The sequence below is a fragment of the Arachis ipaensis genome, chromosome B3, assembly GCF_059453495.1.
Source record: "Arachis ipaensis isolate K30076 ecotype BB chromosome B3, ASM5945349v1, whole genome shotgun sequence".
Lineage (NCBI taxonomy): Eukaryota > Viridiplantae > Streptophyta > Magnoliopsida > Fabales > Fabaceae > Arachis > Arachis ipaensis.
Window position 1 is genome coordinate 131,555,556 of NC_142438.1, and position 22,519 is coordinate 131,578,074.

Consider the following 22,519-nt stretch of genomic DNA (forward strand, 5'->3'; position numbering starts at 1 on the left):
TTTAGCTTTAGGACATGTCGGAAGATTGAAATTACCCACACATCACACACAATAATGCATATATCATTTGTGAAAAGTACAAGAAGGAGAGAAACACATTAGAATTTAGTTAGATTAGTACATGAATTTCAACATAATTAGCGTGTGTGCAATATCTTAGACGATGGAGAAATGAGTTGTGAAGTTGCACTGCCCGATTGTGAAGATCCAGCAGTGACAGAGCTACTTGAAGTAGAAGGCTGTGTTTGGTTATTCCCAGAAAAAGCAGGAATCCTTGAGAGCAACGTAGAGCCATCATGTTCTTGAGATGACAGAGTGGGCAATGCAGCTTCATGGTTAAGCACACGAGCAGCTTCACTAATCTTGGGCCTCATAACGTAATTAGAGTGAGTACACCAAAGGCCAACAATCATTAACCTCTCCATTTCTTCTTTATCAAACACACCATACAATCTTGGATCACCTGCTTCTAGAACAATACCTGTGCCATACAGTTCCCAAACCCAATCCACCAAGTATATCTGATTTTCAATTTTATTTTGTTCAATCACTTTTCTTCCGCATGCTATCTCCAAAATAACTACTCCAAAACTGAATACATCAGATTCTTTACTAGCCTTCCCTCTAGTTGCAGCTTCAGGAGCTAGATATCCCAATGTTCCTGCTAAATCCGTTGTTTTCGAACTTGTCCCGTGCTCCATTAGTCTTGCTAACCCGAAATCTCCGAGCTTCGCATTGAAATTAGAATCCAACATAACATTGCTGGGTTTGATGTCCCTATGAAGCACACAATGGTCCCACTCTTCATGTAAATATAACAATGCTGAAGCCAAGCCTCTAGCAATCTTATATCTTACTTCCCATGTTAATAGGCCTTTACCTTTGAACAGATAAGAATCTAAGCTCCCATTTTCGACATACTCATAAACCAGTAGCAGATCATTCTGCTCGTGACACCAACCAATGAGTTGAACCAAATTCTTATGCCTCAGTTGACTAATGATCTTGACTTCAGATGCATACTCCCTCACACCTTGTTGAGATCCCTGGGAAACCTTCTTGATGGCAACATGGATGTTCAAGTCTCTTAGGAATCCTCTGTAAACTCCACCAAAACCTCCCTCTCCAATTTTATGTCCGTTTGCAAAGTTGCTAGTTGCTCTAGAAAGTTCTTGATAGGAGAACCTCCTAGGACCAGTGCGTCGTTCAAAATCTCTGTCCATAGCAACCTCATCAGCATTCTCCAAGCCGCTATTCCCCCTCATCAGTTTCCAACTGAAAAGACAAGCTAGTAGCCCCAAAATACATGCACCGCCAATGGTCACTCCTATAATTAGACCTTTCTTGCTTCTACCCTTGTGATGTTGCGCCTCTAAGTCCGTAGAGTTGAAGGACCATGATTTAAGGGTATGATACTCGTATGAAAAATCCTTCCCTGGTGCATATCCTGTTGCTGAAGTGAAACCAAATTCAACCCATTCTGTTGTTAAGATTTCCCTCAGATTAACTTCATCGCAAGACAAGTGTTGTTCAATTTTTGTGATGTTATCTTTATACCCGGTGAAGGTGACACTCAAATTGTTTGTGCTAGACTTGTAAGTGACAACAACATCATATCCTCTTTCGTCCCAAACCTGGAACCATTGTCTAGAGCAAATACTGTGCAAAGAACCAACATCCACACCCACGTGGGCATACGGAGGATCCCAGTCATTGGAAAAGGTATCAAATTCCACGGCCACAAATGGATGTTGGTTTATGTAGGTTGAGTTACCCGCTTGGGCACGACTCATGAGGCCAATTCCACTGCCATCTCTAGGATCAGGAAGTGGGAAATCTGGCTTTGCAAGAAAGAAGGTGATCCCATCACCGTAAAAGGATCTATTTGGGGTGTTGGTGGAAAAGGAGAAAGTGGTAGTGAAGTCTGTGAGATGTAGTAGTTTGCTGTAGACGACTCTGCCGAGACTATCTTTGGTATGGAACTTGGTGAGTTGGAGGACTCCGTTGTCCTGATAGGCCTCTCCTGAAAGGGTCAAGGTGTATCCCGGGTTACTGAAATCCGGGTAGTTGAAGGATAAGGGTTCTGCCTCTACTTGTGCATGGTGATGATAATATATCACGAGTGTGAACAATGTTACGTGAAAAGAAAGATGCAAGTAACTTTTGTGATAACACTGATGACATGTTGTGGCCATGGGTAGTGGCTTCAGGCTTGAGAATGCTAGAAAGGTGAAGAGCAAAAGGTGAAGCGGGACATTAAATATACAATTCTGTTTATTGCGAGACGCGTAAGATCTCCACGGAGGAGGATTTCAGCTCTTCACGTTGCCAAAGCCAATTGGTTAACATATTCCTCCCTGAATTTGCAAATGAATCGTCTTCTTTCTATCACTAGTTTGACTTCATCCGTTAATTTCTTTGTCCTCATCCTATTGCTGCTGTTATTATCTAAGATAAGATGGTCCAAAGTAGTGTGTTTAGGTGGAGGATATATAGGACTTGTAGGGCACAGATTAACTGATTTTATAAAGGGAAAAGTTCATCATCCCCACATCCAAGAATTCTAAAGTCTTCTACTCCCACGGAACCTCCACAATCCATATCATCACCTCAAATGAATCAATTATATATACATATAAAATGTATCTTCTCATGAGAATGAAATTCTTATATTTTTTATAATTATGTGAAATATAATTATTTTAATTTATTTATTTGATATGTTTTAATAATTATTTTTATAGAGATGTTAAATGAAAGTGGCTTGCAATAATTAAAGAGAGCATTTCATTTGCTGGTATGCGTAATAAGAGTTTGACTACAGTGCGGTAAAAAAAATTAATTATATTATTACGATAATTTTGATTATTTTAATAAAAAATACATAAAATAATATATATATATATATATATATATATATATATATATATATAAATAGTTGATTTAGTGATTTAATAATATATTTTAGAAATTATGAATTTATTTTCAAGAATATGCATAGTAAAACATATGTATCTTAATTTATTATTGAAAATATTAAAAATAATTTATATCCATTTATAACACTAAATAAATAATTTTTTTAATAATTGAGTATAATATTTTTGAACATAATATTTTTTATAATATAATTTCTTATATTAAATTTTTATAGTTATATAAAATATAATTATTTTAATTTATTAGGTATATTCTAATAAAAATCAAAGACAAATGTATTCTTTTTTATGAATTTAATGATTATATTAAATACATTATTTGTATATTATTTATTGGACAATTTACGAAAATAAAATATTTGGCTTTTAAAATTACGAAAATGCAACTTCTACGGTTTGTAGATATTTTCGTATCCAAACTGCAAAAATTATATTTTCGTAATTTTAAAAGTCAAATATCTTATTTTCGTAAATTGACAAATGATATATTTACACCCATGCATAGGGTAGCAAATAACAATTGGCAAAAGGATTGTGTTGCAATGAGTTTAGGCTAATGATATATGGCAATAAGAGTCTAAATCTTTAGGCTACATTTAGTTTGCGTTTTTATTTTTAATATTTTTTATTTTTTAAATTTTGTGAAGAAAAAAAATAAAAATAGAAAACAGGATTTTATATTTTTTACTGTTTTCACTTTTTTTTACAAAATTTTAAAAAAATAAAAAATATTAAAAATAAAAACAGAAAATAAAAACACAAACTAAATACACTTTTATGTCGTAGGAAAAACAAAAAAAAAAAAGAAAAAAGAAATAAAAAACAGAGCATTGGATTAAACATATGTAAAGAATTTCCGGAATTTTCAACACCCTAGAGCCAAATTTCGTTTTAGGAGAATGACTGGATGACATACAAGCGATTGAAGAAATGAATTGGGTAAAATATATAAAAGCAGCAAATGTCAAACATTTATTTACAATTTCATGTTGAAAAGAAAGAAATAATTATAATCATAAAATTGCTAAGAATATGAACATCATGTTCCTAGAAGTTTAGAGGATTCTGAAGTTGCAGTGGTGCTAGACTGTGAAGACGCCGTGGTGAGAGAGCTATTGCTTGAAGTTGAAGGATGGCTTTGGTTATTTCCAGAAGCAGAACTTGTCCTTGGGACGAAATAGTTGGAAGAATGAAGTTGTGATGGGAGAGTGGGCAATGGAACTTCAGAGTTAAGCACAAGAACCACTTGCCTTATCGTAGGCCTCATAGTGTAATCAGTTAGAGTACACCAAAGTCCAACAATCATTAACCTCTCCATTTCTTGTTTATCAAAAACACCATATAATCTTGGATCCGCTGCTTCTTGAAGATTACCTGTGGGATACAGTTCCCAAACCCAATCCACCAAGTGGATCTGATTTGCGATTAGATTTTGTTCAATGATCCTTCTTCCACAAGCTATCTCCAATGCAACAACTCCAAAACTGTACACATCTGACTCTTTGCTTGCCTTGCCTCGTGTGGCAGCTTCAGGAGCCAGATATCCCATTGTTCCAGCTAAACTCGCCGTTTTCGATTCTGTCCCGTGGTCCATCAGTCTTGCTAACCCGAAATCTCCAAGCTTCACATTGAAATTAGGATCCAACATAACATTGCTGGGTTTGATGTCCCTATGAAGCACACATTGTTCCCACTCTTCATGCAAGTACAATAAAGATGAAGCCAAGCCTCTAGCAATGTTATATCTTACTTCCCATGTCAACAAGCTTTTACCTTTGAATATATAGGAATCTAAGCTTCCATTTTCCATGAACTCATAAATCAACAGCAGGTCATTCTTCTGGTGACACCATCCAATGAGCTGAACCAAATTCTTGTGCCTCAGTTGGCTAATAATCTTGACTTCCGATGCATACTCTCTCACCCCTTGTTGTGATCCCTGAGATATCCTCTTAATGGCAACATGGATGTTCAAATCTCTTAAGAATCCTTTGTAAACTCCACCAAAACCTCCCTCTCCAATTTTATGTCCCTTTGCAAAATTATTAGTTGCTCTAGAAAGTTCTTCATAAGAAAACCTCCTGGGTCCAGTGCCTCTTTCAAAATCTCTGTCCATAGCAACATCAAAACTGTCTCTCCTTTTTCTGCTCCTCAGCTTCCATCCCATAAAACAAGCCAGCATTAAAACACATATTAAAACACCTGCACCAGCACCTAGCCCTATCACCAAGCCTTTCTTGCTTCTATTCTGGTCATTTGCTTCATGAGTGCTCAAACTAGTGTTGAAGGACCATGAGCTGAGGGTGTGATACTCAAAGTAGAACCCCGTTGCTGAAGTGAATCCAAACTCAACCCATTCTGGCAGAACATTTCTCAGATTAACTTCACAAGATAAGTGCTGCTCAATTTTTGTGACATTATCCTTGTACCCTGTGAAAGCCACACTCAGATTGTTGGAACTAGAATTGTAAGTGATAACAGCATCATAACCTCTCTCATCCCTGCTACTGAACCATTGTGTTGTGTAAGTACCCCTGATATCTCTTATATCAATACCAACATGGTCAAACGGAGGATCCCAATCATTGGAAAAAGTGTCAAATTCCACTGCCACAAAGGGATGTTCTTTTGTGTAGTTTGGAGTATAGAGTTGATCACGGCTCAGGAGACCAATGCCACTGCCATCTCTTGGATCAGGGACTGGCAAACTGGGCTGTGCTAGGTAGAAGGTGATGCCATCGCCATCGTAGGATTTGTTTGGGGTGTTGATGGAAAAAGTGAAATGGGTTGTGAAATCTGTGACCTTGCCTGTGTTGTTGTCCCAAAGGTGAAACTGTTTGTAATATGTGACTCTGCCGAAGCTATCTTTCTTCTGCTCCGTGAGTTGAAGGGATCCATTATCATCATAGACATCACCGGAAGTATACAAGGTATCTCCTCTGTCGGCGAATTGATCGTAGTTGAAGGCCAGTGGTTCTTGTGCATGTGATATAGTTGCAATACTTGCAACTAATATTACATGAAAAGAAGCAAGCAAGAAACTCTTTTCACAATAGTACTGAACCATGGATCTTTTTTTAAAAGAAAGTTTTTTGGTATTTCAGGGTAAGGGGTTAAGATCTTGATATAGCACATTTATATTGGTGATATAATGTCTTTTTAAGTTATCCACCGTCCTCAGCAACTACTACTAATTAAAGTCTTCACTCTTTACCCACCTTCTTGGCCTTCTTCAGTCCAAGACAGAAGGGTTATTCATACCAATTACCAAGCAGCTACCTACATAGTCCACACGCAAAAGCTGAAAAGGACCACTAATAAACCAACCGTGTTCTTTTTATCAGTATCTTCTTGTTTAGCATATAAAGTCTTTGCTATTACATACTGTGTCACTTTTGACCTGATATTAATTAAATATATTTTTATTATTGTTACCTTGTTTTGCTTTATTTTATGATTCAACTACTATTGTCTAGCGGTAGCGATGACTCTTCAACGTAAGGACTTGAAAGGTCGTTTCGTGCTGAGGTAGAGAGGAGAAGAAAGAAACCAATGGCCATCAGGACTTTTTTATGGTATTAATGAACATGATTAAATTAATTTTTATATAAATATGATAATTGAGATATGAAACATATCATGTTATATAATTGAATTTAATTTTGATCCATTGTCATTGTAAAATAATTTTACACGTATATTTAATTATATAATGTCACATCAATAAAAATAATTACCCTTCACATGTAATTGCATGATTGTGTAAAACAGTTTACATCAAAATTAAACTCTAAATAATGTAGTTAAACGTATTACTTTATCCAATAATGTTTAGCTATGCTTTTTGTATGAAAATTACTCTAACCAATTTCTTGTAAATACTCGCCTTAACAAAATTGGCGAAAGTCCAAAGCCAAAATACCAACTTAGTAAGGGATGTCAATGGAAGCAAAGTTTTCAGCAAGGCCCTAAAAAAGTTGAGAAGAAGCCATTCTTTAATATATGTTTGTTTTTTCCTGCTAAGTGCTAAAGGTGTTAATCTGAACATTATCTTACTGCAATTCTACTATGATACATGAAGAAGCAAACCATCAGAACAGAACAAGACATTTACCTTCATTTTATTTTGTGAAATCATTTAACTCCCTCCCTATATGCTATTGCTATGTGTATATAGGCATGTTTCCGTGATAAATTCTGAATGCTTCTTCCTAGTCCAAACTGGAACTAAAGGACCATGAGAAAAGAGTATGATACTCATAGAACAACCCAGTTGCAGAAGTGAACCCAAATTCAACCCATTCTGGTAACACATCTCTCATATCCACTTTACTCCATAAATTCTGGTTGATCTTTGTCACGTTATCCTTGTACCCAGTGAATGTCACGCTTAGATTGTTGGTAGCTGCATTGTAAGTGATAACCGCATCATATCCTCTCTCATCCCTGCTACTGAACCATTCTGCAGTGAAAGCAGTGGCAATAGATTTAACATCGATGCCAACATGATCATAGGGAGGATCCCAATCGTTGCCAAAGGTGTCAAACTCCACCGCCACAAACGGGTGTTCGTTTGTGTAGTTTGGATTACTCAGCTCATAACGGCTGAGGAGACCAATGCCGCTACCGTCTCTTGGAACTGGAAGTGGGAAATTGGGCTCTGCTAGATAGAAGGTGATGCCGTCGCCATCGTAGGATTTGTTTGGAGTGTTGATGGAGAAGCTGAAATGGGTGGTGAAATCTGTGACCTTGCCGGTTTTGTTGTCCCAAAGATGGAGAGGTTTGTAATAGGTAACTCTGCCGAGGCTGTCTTTCTTGTATTCAGTGAGTTGGAGGGCTCCGTTATCTTGATACACATCTCCGACAATGTTTAAGGTGTTTATGGTGTCACTGAATCGCTTGTAGTTGAATGCTAATGGTGTTGCATTAGATATAAGAGCCAACAGGATTATGAATGTTGCTTCTGGGGATGTCATGTTTGTGGCTAATTCTGAATAGATTAGATATTTCTTATAATCTTCAACAGTTCAACATCGTTTTTGCCAGATTTGACTTTAGGCGAATGTGTGAGCATCCATTATTGACTTTGATGGACTTGGATAATTCTTTCCTCATAATTAATTCTCACCGCTCGATTTAGTTTCTTGTAACTCTAGAAACAAGATTTGCGATTTACCTTAAACTCTACACTTTTTTTTTTTTTTTTAAATTATGCATATCCATTGAATTTTCTTATTATATTTATTTTTATATTAAAAAATAAAAGGCATATATAAAAAATGTACTTGAAAAAGTAATATAAATAAATAACAACTTTATTTCCAGACGTAAGTGTAAGCTTCCACGTTAGTTTTTATTTTACTTTGTGACGGTGGAACAAAAAAATTTATGTATCACAAGAAGAAACCTCGTTTCATTGAGGGTCTTTTGTTTGATAATGAATCTTAAGCTTTGGAAGTGTTTTAAACAAGGGTTTTGATATCCTGTATCCAAGGGTATTGGTTGAGTATATTATAAAAAAATGTTTTAATATTATTTTTTGAAAAAATAATTTTTTTTTTTATGATATGTTTAATCAATATAAGATGGTAAAATTCTTAAAATAATTAGTATCAAGGACCACATATTTTTGCCTATAAATAATAGTTCAAATGGCATAAATTTTCCATACTTAATTAAGAGGTTGTGGGTTCGAGTCTCCTATTTTTCCAAATTTTTTGCCAATGAGTACGTATTTCTTGATTGTACAAAGTCGAGTTGAAATCCCATGAAAGAATTTGATGTATAGCAAACAAATGTCCTGTGCAGCCGAGAATCCAAAGGTAACATATTCGGGAAGTTAAGTTCTCAAGTCCACCATGGCAGATATATGTTGCAGCAGGACAAGTGATGTGTGAGTATGACAGTTGTGATCTTGGTGGGTATAAAACCGTTAGGGGCTGCTTGCTGCCGGCTAAACAAATTAAAGACTTGGCTTTTACTTGATCTTCTTCAGTAACTTGTATATAATTCATAAACTTTTTCAGGTAGATTTGGTTTTGTGACAAATGGCAATCAAAGACACTTTGTTCTTAATAATAGTTGACTATTTCTTTTACAATGACTTCCAATCCGTGGCAGATATTAATGACCCCGAACATGGATTTGTCAACTACTCCAATTTAGAAAGCCTTTCTCGATCACATTGACAAAATAAAATGTGAGAAATGTTTTCCATTATTCTTGATGTACACATCCTAAAACTCCTTCAGTTATATTCCATTGCATTAGTAGATCCTTTCGTACGTATTTAAACCTCACAAGAAAACCAAGGCCAAGAAAAGGACTACTTGGTGCCCAAAAAGTTACTAATATTCTTCTTTTTTATTTATTTATATATAGCTAAAGGATGTGGCTCAACTCTACCAGCCACAAGGCAAGAACGTTCCCAGAAAGGGTTGGTTCATTCAAGTACTCAGAGAAAACAAACAATTCCACTTCTGCTACACATAAGTTTTTATTACAAATGGCAATTATATCAAGTTATGGTTCATAAGACCGAATTGAATCAAAGTTTAATAACAAACTCAAATAATGTGAATGAAAACATACGCTAAAGGAAACACTGAATTTATCAGAAGCAATTTAGAGGGAGGCACATCATTAGAAGCTGGGATGATACCAGAAGAACTTGTGTTTGTGTTTGAACTAGAACTTATGCTCTGATATGCACTGTTCACCCATCAAGATAGGTTGGTACTGGCAACTTCGCTGGAAGAGTGGGTAAGGGAGCTTCAAAGTTGAGAACTTGAATGGCTTGTCTTATTGAAGGCCTATTGTTGTGATATGGGTGAGCACACCACAGCCCAACAACCATCAAGCATTTCATTTGTTCCTTTACAAAATCTCCATCTAGCCTTTCATCTGCTGCTTCAAGAATCCTTCCACTTCCATAAAGACCCCACACCCATTCTACAATATTGATTTCACTTTCCGGAGCCTTATATGTGATGGGTTTCCTTCCACACGCTATCTCCAATGCCACCACTCCAAAACTGTAGACATCTGATTCTTTAGTAGCCCTGAATGTAGTATTGCATTCTGGAGCCATGTAGCCCGGAGTACCGGCTAGAGCCGTGGTTTGCGCGCCTTTTGCATGGTCAACAAGCCTTGCTAGCCCAAAATCCCCAAGTTTGGCATTGAACTCTGAATCCAGCATGATGTTGCTTGATTTGATGTCCCTATGCACAACACATTGTTCCCATTCTTCGTGCAAGTATAGCAGTGCGGCCGCCAAGCCTCGAGCTATGTTGTATCTAACTGTCCAACCCAGCAGATTCTGCTTCTTGAAAAGATGAACATCTAAACTTCCATTAGGCATGTACTCATATACAAGCAAGAGCTTCTTGCTTTCCGGACACCAACCAATCAGTTGGACAAGATTTCGGTGCCTAAGCCGGCTAATGATCTTTACTTCCGATGCGAATTCCTTTATTCCTTGATGAGAATGTTCTGAAACCCTCTTGATGGCAACGTAGGAGTTGATATCTTTGAGATACCCTCTATAAACACCTCCAAATCCACCTTGACCAAGCTTATTCTCATCTTTGAAGTTATCAGCTGCAAACGCTAATTCAGAAAATGAATACTTTTTGGGTCCTGCTTCTCTTCCGAAATCCTCCCCCATATACTCCTCAAAATCTTGATCATCGTCTTCCTCTTCATCACTTCCTTTCTTCCACTTTTTCCACAATCCAACCAAAACCAAACACAACCCAACAAACACAACAACTCCACCAATTCCCAATCCCACTGCTAGTCCTGTGTTGCTGGCCTTTTTCTTCTGATTGGGAGCTGCACTGGAAGATGGATTCATTGCAACAGGGGATTCTGCTTTCGCTATGTCGTCTCCCAAAGTTGAGTTTAAATCCCAAGAGAGAATTTTGTGCAAAGCAAAAGAAGTTCCTGTGGCAGCTGAGAATCCAACTGCAACATATTCAGGAAGATATTCTCTCAAGTCAACCACAGCAAACAGATTCTGCAGCATGGTAGTGTTGGTGGCTGAGTTGAAACCAGTGAAGACAACACTAAGATTCATGGAAGTAGCATTGTAACTGATCCAAGCCTCATTGACTTTCCCTCCCCTAATGTTAGCCTTAGAAAACCATGTGGTATTAGCAACAGACCTCAAGGAGTTAACATCAATACCCACATGTTCATTGGGCGGATCGAAATAATTCTTAAAGATATCGAATTCCACGGCCACAAAGGGGTCTGCAGTTATGTTGAATGTGTCTTGGTTGTCAACAGTGAGGCCCAGAGTTCTTCCGGCCGTGGCACTGGGGACAGTGGAACCGTTGGGGCGGAGGAAGAATGCAAGTCCATCTGCATAGTTAGTTCTATTCTGGGAATCAATGATGAATGAGAAATGGGTTGTGAAGTGTGTGAGGTTCCTTGAAGCTTTGTCCCACAGGTGCATGGGTTTGTAGTACACTGCACGACCAATGCTGTTATTCAAGTGCGCTTTTCCTATCAGCTGGATAGTTTCTTCCTCTGCTTCTGCCCATGCTTCATATCTTAGGGTGTTATTGTTGTTGGAATCAAAACTGGTAAAGTTGAAGGTTAAGGATGATGCATAATAAGGGAAGATGACTACGTAGAGGAACAAAATGGATGAAACCGCCATGTTTAGGAACAAAATGGATGATCTCAATCTCTAGGACAGTACTTTGAATAGTGAGGTTCGGTGGCTGCTGAACCAAGTTTTGTGCCAAAAGAGTGTTCACACATGTGAATGACCAGTGTATATGGTGGAAAAGAAAAATCACAGCTTACCAATAAAAACTTTCCTTCTTTTCTTTGCATTTACACACATAACATTTCCATAACTAAAATATATACCCATATAATAGAAGCTTCATGGAAGATTCATTATGAAAGGAAGAGAGACAATATAAGGTGTAAGGACCCTCAACGAGGCCAACTTGCTTTGCTGCAAGTTTTCCCTGCATGAACAATAATTAGTTTTTCTTAATTCTTCTTAATCAGTATCTTAAGTTTCGTAATATTTTATAGGTTTTTTTTTCTAGAAGCACAAATTTTACTTTGATAGATTGATGTAGATGTTGGAGGATAATAGTAACCAAGAAAGAAAATTTAGTTCCCTCTACGAGAAAAAGCAATTTCTTTGAACCGAAATGCTGTGATGTAGATATTTCTGATTTTTTTTTAACAATTGGTTAGATAAAGCATTATTAAACCGCAAGTTGATGTCACTGTTTAGCATTCGAAACACCCCTTCCATCAAATATGGCAACTGGCCATTGGCAGTTATTATTAAATTATTATAGCAGGTACAAAGACCAAGACCTGGGAGTCAATGGAACGTGCTTTTCTATGAATTAGCAATTACCACCAATAAGTGAGTCTCATTTCAGGTCAAATAAGCCAAAAACATGATAAAAAGAAGAGTAATCATATCTGAATGAGCTTGCAAAATGGATTCACAACAAAAACAAATATAATATAAATCCATCTTTATGAATTCATAAATCATTATTATGCTTGTGAGTTAAGAATTCTTTATGCGATAATGGCATTTTGAGTTTCCAATGCAATGTTGCAAGAGAAGGAAAATAATAAGAGTAGAGAGAAAGAGAACTGGTTCAGTACGAAAGACAAGCACAAGTGTAGAATTTTACTTTAAATTGGAAATTAAAACATCAAAAAGCAAAAACTGAAGGTGATATATTGATATCAACTTAGAATGTACGTAGAGGTTGAGAAGAAGCCTTATTGTTGGAGTGTGTAGACCCAACAGTGAAGGTGCTACTGCTTGAAGAAGTTGAAGGCTGTGTTTGGCTATTATTCTCAGGAAGCAAAGATCTGACAGAGTTAGGTGCATCAGTACCCTGTGATGGGAGATTTGGCAATGGAACTTCAAAATAGAGTACTTGAAGTGTTTGTCTCATTGATGGCCTTTTAAGGTAATCACTGTGAGTACACCAAAGCCCAACTGTCATTAGCCTCTTCATTTCCTCTTCCTCAAATGCTCCCAACTCTAATCCTGGATCTGCTGCTTTAAGTATATCACCTTTGCCATACAGTTCCCAAACCCAATCCACCAAGTATATCTGCTCTTCATTCACATTTTGTTCAACCACCCTTCTTCCACATGCTATCTCCAATGCAACAATTCCATAACTGTATACATCTGACTCTTTACTAGTCTTCCCTCTCGTTGCAGCTTCCGGTGACAAGTAACCAAATGTTCCTGCTAAATTCGTTGTTTTCGAACTTGCTTCATGGTCCATCAATCTGGCTAACCCAAAATCTCCAAGCTTTGCATTGAAATTGGAATCCAACATAACATTGCTGGGTTTGATGTCCCTATGAAGCACGCACTGCTCCCACTCTTCATGCAAGTAAAATAAAGCTGAAGCCAAGCCTCTAGCAATGTTGTATCTTACTTCCCATTTTAATAACCCCCCACCTTTGAACAGATAAGAATCTAAACTTCCATTTTCCTCAAACTCATAAACCAGTAGAAGCTCATTCTGCTCATGACACCAACCAACGAGTTGAACCAAATTCCTATGCCTCAGTTGACTAATGATCTTGACTTCAGATGCATACTCCCTCACACCTTGTTGAGATCCCTGAGATATCCTCTTGATGGCAACATGCATGTTAAGGTCTCTCAAAAATCCTCTGTAGACTTCCCCAAAACCCCCCTTACCAATTTTATGCTCATTTGCAAAGTTATAAGTTGCTCTAGAAAGTTCTGCATAGGAAAACCTCCTTGGTCCAGTGCTTCTCTCAAAATCTCTGTCCATTGCAAGGTTAATTACATTCTCCACTCCTCTTTTCCTCCTCAGCTTCCATCCCATAAGAAAAGCTAGCCCAAAAACACCAATTAAAGCACATGCACCAATAGTAACCCCTATGATTGTTCCGGTTTTTGTTTGATTACCCTTGTTGTCCTTGTGTGTTGCTCTTTCATTATTGTCCCTGCTGTGTGCTTCCAAGTCCAAGTCCAAGTTCATAGTAGAGTTGAAGGACCACGAGAAAAGAGTATGATACTCATAATACATACCGGTTGCGGAAGAGAAGCCAAATTCAACCCATTCTGGTGGTTTCTCTCTCAGATCCACATCAGCGGATAATTGCTGCTTAATCCTTGTGATGTTATCTTTGTATCCAGTGAAAAACACAGCCAGAACATTTGAAGTAGCATTATAAGTGATATCAACATCATATTTTCTCTCATCCTGGCTAGTGAACCATTCTCGAGTGTAAGGAGTGGCCATACTATTAATATCAACACCTACATGATCATATCCAAGAATGGGATCCCATTCGACATTGCCAAAGGTGTCAAATTCTACTGCCACAAAATGATCTTTGCTTGTGTAGTTTGGAGTAAGCATCTGAGCACGTGACAGGAGACCAATGCCGCCGCCAAATCTTGGAGTTGGAAGAGGAAAGTTGGGCTGAGCAAGATAGAAAGTGATGCCATCCGAATTGTAGGTTTTGTTTGGTGTATTGATGGAGAAGGTGAAGTGTGTGGTGAAATCTGTGGCCTTGCTTGTTTTCTTGTCCCAAAGATGCAGCAGTTTGTGATATTTGACTCTGCCAAGGCTATCAGTCCCATAATAAGTAAGGTTGAGTGCTCCATTATTAATGTCCAGAGAGGCATCTCCTCCTGTAAGATTTAAGGTGTTTCCCATGTTTCTAAATGTCTTGTAGTTGAATGCTATTGGAGCTGCACTTGATGCTACAGCTAGAAAGAATAAGGTGAAACAAGAAAGAAGATAACTTTTGTTATCACAGTAGTGTTGATGAGATGCTGCCATGGCTAAGGAGACTCGTTCAATTGTATCTTGGTTGAAGCTAGTGAATGCAAGAACCCTCTAAGAAAGCTGCAATGGGCAAGGGAATGCATAGAAGAAGAAAGAAAGACAGACGCGAGTAGAGAAGCGACTTAGAGGGAGTTGTGGTATGAACAATTTAGAATTGTCCGGTGGTTGAGAAGACTTGGTTTCTTGGTGTTGTGGTCTTTCCCTCTTAATTTTCTGCTGTAGCTTTGAATGGGTTTTCTTTTTCTTTTGCAATGCATAAGCTTCCACGTTATTGTTGATTGACTCAGTGACAGTGAGCATTTATTACTGAGTTTGTAATAAGAAATTTAATAAAGTGATAAATAAAACCCCAGAGTTTATATTTTGGGCAGATTGGTTCCCGAAAGAAAAAAAAGTACCAATAAAACTCTCTACGATAACAAATGTGAACAAGTTAGTTTAAATTAAAATCTTCTACTTTAATCATAAAGGCTAATTTAAAGGTAGTGTGTCTTTATCTATTATCTTAAAAAAATTTATTGATATTTTTTTTAAAGACTAATATATTCGAAGTGTAAATTTTTAGAAATTTATTTGTTATTTTACTCTAAAAAATAAAGAAGCTATGGCTTAAGGGGCAGATTGGAGAACCCGTAAAAGATAAGGAACTCGTACAATGGGGTAGTGAGTGCTTCAAGATAGATTCAAGCATCATTGTGTCTACCAACCATCCTCCTCTGTCTTATTAACTCCTTTGATGGCACATGCATTTGGAAGAGATATTAAGATTGACTAAATTAAATTTTTGTATTGTATTTGATGTATAATATACTTGATTGAGTTATATCTCAATATTATATTTAGTTTAAAATAAATATAAAAATTTATCAGTAAATTTAGAATTTAAAAAATTAAATAAACTACTGAAATTTTGTATTCCGAAATTGACTATCAAATATAATTCCAGTCTTTGAAAACAAACGCTGCATGGCCCTTCATCTTTGACGAGATGTGTCTACGTATATTTATTTTCCAATGTCCCTTATGTCCCCTTCTACTGACTACTGCTATGGCTAACCAAGGATAAATGAGAAGCATTACAAAAATATTGGAAATTCTTTGGTGCTTGAATTTTTTAGGCACCATAGAAGAGACCCCAGAAATATAGGCTCGCTGCCATAGTTGAGACTACTTTATTGGCTGCGTGTTCTATCCTACCCAGCTACTTAGTTAAGGTGGTTGTGACATATGGCTAATGAGACCGACGGTGTTAATTTAGTTCCTTTGGGGATATTGAATATTCAAATCATGACAGTTTTTTGAATTGCATTATAAACCCTATACTCTTGGATAACAATTGTGCACAAATTTGAAACAGTTGTTCTTATTCAGATACGGCTACCAAATTATAGCAACAGACAAATGCCATTAATAGTGTCCACAAAGGGCAGTGGAAACATATGCAAAAGAAAGAAAGAAATAAACATCACCAAGACAAAAAAAAATTTGTAAATAATGGAAGAAGGAGCTATAAGAGATGATGATGATGAATGCACTGTGAAATCATCAAGATAGGTTTGTACTGGCAATTTGGATGGAAGAGTGGGTAAGGAAGCTTCAGAGTTGAGAACTTGAATGGCATGTCTTATTGAAGACCCAACAACCATCAAGCATTTCATTTCTTCCTCCACAAAATCTCCATCGAGCCTTTCATCTGCTGCTTCAAGAATTCTTACACTTCCATAGAGACCCCACACCCATTCTACAAAATATTTATGTACCACAACAAAGAAAGTTCATCCGACTGAGGTCTTTATCCTGCCTTTATTTCTTTTGATAATGAACGGGCAAATCATCCATGTAAACTAAGTTGAAAAAAAATTTACGTGATTCAACCAAACCAATAATCGTTACAGAGTTCAACCAAAAAGACATTTTTATGTAATTAGAACTAGTCTAATTCAAATTTTACATTTACAGTAATTCAAATCAACTAATTAGTGTGCATGTAATTCGAATCAGGTTGATTCGAATTAGTGCTGTCTAATTCGAATTAGGGTGATTCGAATTAGTGCTGTCTAATTCGAATTAGGGTGATTCGAATTACACACGCTATCCATAGTAATTCGAATTGGGCAACTTCGAATTACTCAAGAGTTGGTGTCCATAGTAATTCGAAAGAGAGTGACACACATTTTGTGATATAATTTGCAATACTTTTCTGCTCATTCTTTTATTAAAAAATTAATAATTTATTAAAAAAATTAATAATTTAAAAATTAAAAAATATATATTTTATTTCATGCATTAAAAAAAACTAACAAAATATTTAATTACGAGACTTCTATAAAATATTAATGAGCTATCAATTCGAATTTCATACAATGCTCTGTTGCCCATTTTTAATAGCTCATGAATATTTTTTAATAAATTGTTTTAATAAATTTATTTAAATTATACTACAAAAAATATTTTATTCTATGCAAAACAATTTAAAAAAATAGCTTAAAAAATATTAGGAGTACTATAAAAATTTGTAATGTTCTAATAACTTAGGTAAATACATGCATGTACTCAAATTTTAAATAAAATACTCTACATAGTCAATAATAATTTAAAAATTAAAGAAAATATTTTATTTCATACAAAATAATTAAAAAAATATATTTTATTCCATACAAAATAATTTAAAAAAATGGCTTAAAAGATGTTATGAGTATTATAAAAGTTTGTAATATTCTAGTGATTTAGGTAAATACATGATAAAAATATTTTTTCTTTAATTTCTAAATTATTATTGACTATGTAGAGTATTTTTTTAATGTCCTAAGTCATTAGGACATTACAAATTTTTATAGTACTCCTAACATCTTTTAAGCCATTTTTTTAAATTATTTTGTATAGAATAAAATATATTTTTGTGGTATAATTTAAATAAATTTATTAAAAAATATTCATGAGCTATCAAGAATGGACAGAAGAGTATTATATAGAATTCGAATTGCTCATCGTATAATTCGAATGAGAGTGATTCGAACTTCCCCATGCGTAATTTGAATCATGTAATATCTCACCATATAATTTAAATAAATTTATTAAAATAATTTATTAAAAAATATTCATGAGCTATTAAAAATGGGCAACAAAGTATTGTATGAAATTCGAATTGATAGCTCATTAATATTTTAAAGAAGTCTCGTAATTAAATATTTTGTTAGCTTTTTTTTAATGCATGAAATAAAATATATATTTTTTAATTTTTAAATTATTAATTTTTTTAATAAATTATTAATTTTTTAATAAAAGAATAGACAAAGGTTTTGTACCTCCGAGAGTTGAGCTTTTCGGACAGTTTGTGCTAGTTGGCAGAGTTAATACTAAGGAGCGATTGACTAGACTGGGAGTTTCTATCCATAGTGATAATATTTGTGTCTTGTGTGCCAAGGAGGTTGAATCTGTTGAGCATTTATTTTTTCTTTGCGAGTTCACATGGCAGGTGTGGTGCACTTGGTTGAGGTCTTTTGGTAGACCATGGGTAGTTTCCTGGAACCATGAAAGACCTGTTTGAGAGTTGGGTTGGTTTGCGCAATAAGAAGCAAGATCAGCAGCCGTGGATGGTAGCGTTCTTTGCAGTAATCTGGAACGTCTGGTTGGAACCAAATGCCAGAATTTTTAATAATACAAGAGCAGGTGTTGAGATCATTCAAATGAGGGCGTTGTCGAGCTATAACGAGTGGAATGCATGTCATTCTATTGGTGGTTGATGGCTATGAGGAGATGCCATAGGATAGAGTTTCTTTTGTATGCAACTATGATATGTTTATCTGTTTGCTCCACTCTAATGTGTTGAGCTTGTTTTGATTCAAAAAAAAAAAAAAGAATAGACAGAAAGGTATTGCAAATTATATCACAAAATGTGTGTAGTTCGAATCACTCTCTTTTGAATTACTATGGGCACCAACTCTTGAGTAATTCGAAGCTGTCCTATTTAAATTACTATGGATAGCGTGTGTGTAATTCGAATCACCATGATTCGAATTAGTGCTTGTGTGCATGTGTGTAAATTCGAATTACCGTGAATGTGAAATTCGAATTAGACTAATTCGAATTATATAGAAATGTCCTTTTGGTTAAACTCTGTAACAATTATTGATTTGGTTGAATCACGTAAATTTTTTCCCAACTTAGTTTATATGGGTGATTTGCCCAGAATGAATTTTATTTTTTGCAAGTCAGTTTAAAATAACCAGTATTAAGTACCAAGTATTTCTTGGTTTCAATAAGAAGTAATAATGGTAATTCTTTACTAATTAACCATCATTGGACTAAGACAATCCAAATATGCCAAATTATAAATACTAAGATGAGACCCGCTCAATGCGCGGACGGTAAATTAATGATAGTATATAATAAATATTAAAAATGGCTTGAGCTCTTTTGGTTAAAAAAAATATTAAAAATGGCTACATTTTGTAGAATTAAATTAAATATGTGTAAATTAAAGTTAAATTTGAAAGGTGTTTTATTTTAAATCATTTGTGATGGTTTTTAGTGGCTAAGAGAAGAGTGGTTGAATCTTAGCCCCTTTTTTTTGCTTAGTAACTTGCTAGTCCTTGAAACAACTTCTGGAGACTTTTTTATTTTTGTCTCGTACCCAGCCACGAGACTTTTTCTTTTTATCTCGTCACCCGGCACGAGATATTTTTGGTTTTATCTCCTATGTAGCAGAAATAGAAATGGAGTAGAAGAAAAAGAGAGAATCACACCAAGATATATCCTGGTTCAGCTGCCTAGTGCAATGCAGCCTACATCCAGTCTCCATCACAACAATGATGGAATTTCACTATAATCATTCTTGATTACAAACACCAATTCTCCCTAGGAACTACCCTTCCTATCCGGGACAAGTCCAGAATCCAAACCCCAATCCTAAACTTGACTTGGTCACAGCCAAGCTTTCAACTGCTAAGTGCTAACCCAACTTGCAAGGAGATTCCCACAGAATCATGAAACACAACACAGATGTACAAATGACCTCTAAGGACATCTATGACTTTTTTATTTTAATTTTACATTCTCTGCCTTTTTCCGCTCTATGGCTTTTTCATACAAACCTCACTGTTTGCTTTTTTGCATGAGACTCAAGACAGACAAAATTAAACAGAAAAATATAACATGAAACGCATTGAAGGAGAAGAACATATGTTAGCTTAGGTAGCTATAGAAACACTGTGCTTTCACTCTTTTTCTTGCTTCAAACCCTGGCTGTTCTCCCTTATATATAGAGGGAAAGACTCCACGGTTGAAACCAAATGAACCAAGCTAAACTTCTTCTTCTTCATGCAAACCGGTTCGGTCAGAGAGAGAGGAGAGATAATCGAATGCTAGAACCAACATGCAATTACCTCTGAGTCTTCTCTTTACATCAAGCTTCATCAATCTGAGCCATCCAACTTGACGTGCTCTCCAAGAAGGACTCCTAACCCTTGATGCTTCTTGATGTATGACAGCTCCTCCTACTCCACTTTTGCTTCCTTCCTCACGTAGCCGCCCTAGCTACCATCTGTGATGAGTGAACACAAAAGTAGAGACGAGCCATCCTTCTGAGATCTTCTTTCTCTGACCAAAATCTTCTTCTTCCATTTTTGGTTTGGAGAAGCTGAGATCTCTTCACCAAATTTTACCATATGTGATGAAAATCTCAGCCACAACATACTTTTTGTCTTCTTTTTCTTGCCATCATTACAATGGTCTTGTTGCTTGCTTCTTCTTTTCTACGGTAGCTTGCCATAGCTTCTATGGTTTCCTCTGTGATATGACCGAATAGAGAAGAGGGATGAGAGAGAGGAGAGAGTAGAAAGAAAAGTAATTAAATGAGTTTGAACAAAAATAATTAAAAATGAGTTACTTTTGCTTCCCTCTTTGCTGAGTAGCGTGCCTTCATTAAGGCCAACCATCTAATCAATCATAATTTCTCTCTCATGGTTCCAAAGACTGCATTAACCCTACTTAATAAAATTTGAATTCCATCACATGATAAAGAAATGAGATCCGTTGGAAGCATGAAGCAAAGCATTTGTTTTTCTCTTAAGATTGGTTTCGGACCAAGCCTTAGGTTAAAATTTGAATTGGGCTAATACTAGTAATGATTGAATCTGGCCCAATAAAGAATAATAAATCAGCCACACTTTAAATAATTTTTGAACCAATGCTGAATGTAAAATTCATTTTGGGCTTGCAACAATTTTTCTTTTCTTTTTGGCTTTAGAGTACATATATCCTGCATAACAAAATTATCAATTAATACATATGAATTAAGAATCATATTGACAATTTTGTAATTTAATTAAGTTAATAATGTTTGTTCATCGTAAAATCAAATTAGAGTTTTCCAAACTCATCAATTTGTAGTACAAAATATTTGGATGTTGGAGTTGTATAAATTATAAAGTGACATTTTTATTTGGTAGGTTGATTTTTGCATTTGTTTTAGTTGATGGATTTAGTCTTCTTATGTGGCACTCGTCCTCATTTTTCTTTATTAGTTATTGTTAGAATTGTTGCTTTCTTCTTTCTGTCGAGATTCTTGTGAAGGCATGTTCTTCTATTATGTTGTTTGTTCCATCTTTGCATGTATATCTTTCTTCCGAAGATGTGTCTTGAATTTGTATGGTTCTCTTTCTTCTTAATCTCTTGATGTAGTTTTTCAATGACATCTACAATAAAGAGAACAAAAATGTGTAGATTTTTTTTAATAAGTTATTTTTAATAAGAATAATTGAAATAGTATAAAATAAAATTACCTGTTAGTATTTTTTTTTGACCCACTCTGTCAGATAATGTCTCAAGTGATGCAAATTCAAAACAGTATTAAAAAATGTTCAAAATTGGATCTTTAATTTCTTTCACAACAATTGTGAGTAAAAAATTTGCTTTTATTATACCTTTAATTAGCCTATACAAATTATTTGTATTTTTTATTTTTAAATTTTTTATAGTATAGACTTTCCCTTCCCTACTGTGTTAGTAAATCATAGTTCATAATTAGTTATAAAAGAATAATGAATAGCATATTAAAAGAGGTATAATTTTAACATATTAAAATACAATTATATATAAAGTATTATAAAATAATATAAAAAGTATAAAAAGCAAAAATAGTTAAAGTATTTTTTCGTAAATTCAATTTAAAAATATAATAAATATGTTTATTTTGTACATTTTCATCTAATATAATCATTTCTAAGCAAAGAGACTCTTCTTCATTTGTGGGTGTTAATGTTTCCCATAAATGAACCACGCGAGCTTTGATAAACAAATTGTCTTTTTGTTTGGTGATATTGTCCAAAAATAATGCTCCATTGAGTAAGTTTGAGATGTTGTGTAGTTCAGAAATAAATTTTTTGTGCTAAATTTGATGTCATTTGAAGAAATAGTGACAAGAAACTTATATAAGTAGTTCAAATAGTATAAAATTTGAATATTTATAACGTAAGATTTATTATGATTAATAATATTATTATTACATTTGTAATGTGAATATTTATTATATTTAATGAGTTATTTATAGGAATTAATAAATTAATTATTGGAGTTATAAATTTATTGTATTGTTTATAACGGTAAGATATAATAAATATATGGATATGGATTCAATGTCTTTGTAGGTTACAAATTTGATTACAAATTTTTGTATATTTTTTTTTTATTTGGAAATAATAGTTGATTTGACAAAAATTAAGTGGTTGATTCTAATATTTT

At 35.1% G+C, this 22,519-nt stretch overlaps 1 protein-coding gene and 3 pseudogenes across 3 annotated transcripts; all 4 read right to left on the reverse strand.

The window, feature by feature from the left end:
* Positions 1-31: 31 nt before the first annotated feature.
* LOC107631053 (L-type lectin-domain containing receptor kinase IX.1 pseudogene) lies at positions 32-2,415 on the reverse strand (annotated as a pseudogene). The gene has a single exon (XR_015907641.1). The product of XR_015907641.1 is annotated as an L-type lectin-domain containing receptor kinase IX.1 pseudogene (transcript).
* Positions 2,416-3,861: 1,446 nt separating this feature from the next.
* On the reverse strand, positions 3,862-7,992 carry LOC107631051 (L-type lectin-domain containing receptor kinase IX.1). Its single transcript, XM_016334369.3, has 2 exons — positions 7,157-7,992; positions 3,862-6,039 (listed from the first exon to the last, which is right to left on the reverse strand). The coding sequence occupies exons 1-2, from the start codon at positions 7,913-7,915 to the stop codon at positions 3,979-3,981; spliced, it is 2,820 nt and encodes a 939-aa protein (XP_016189855.2). The 5' UTR covers positions 7,916-7,992; the 3' UTR covers positions 3,862-3,978.
* A 1,378-nt stretch (positions 7,993-9,370) lies between these two features.
* LOC107634644 (L-type lectin-domain containing receptor kinase IX.1 pseudogene) lies at positions 9,371-11,914 on the reverse strand (annotated as a pseudogene). The gene has a single exon (XR_015907126.1). The product of XR_015907126.1 is annotated as an L-type lectin-domain containing receptor kinase IX.1 pseudogene (transcript).
* A 523-nt stretch (positions 11,915-12,437) lies between these two features.
* LOC107633641 (L-type lectin-domain containing receptor kinase IX.1 pseudogene) lies at positions 12,438-15,044 on the reverse strand (annotated as a pseudogene).
* Positions 15,045-22,519: the final 7,475 nt, after the last annotated feature.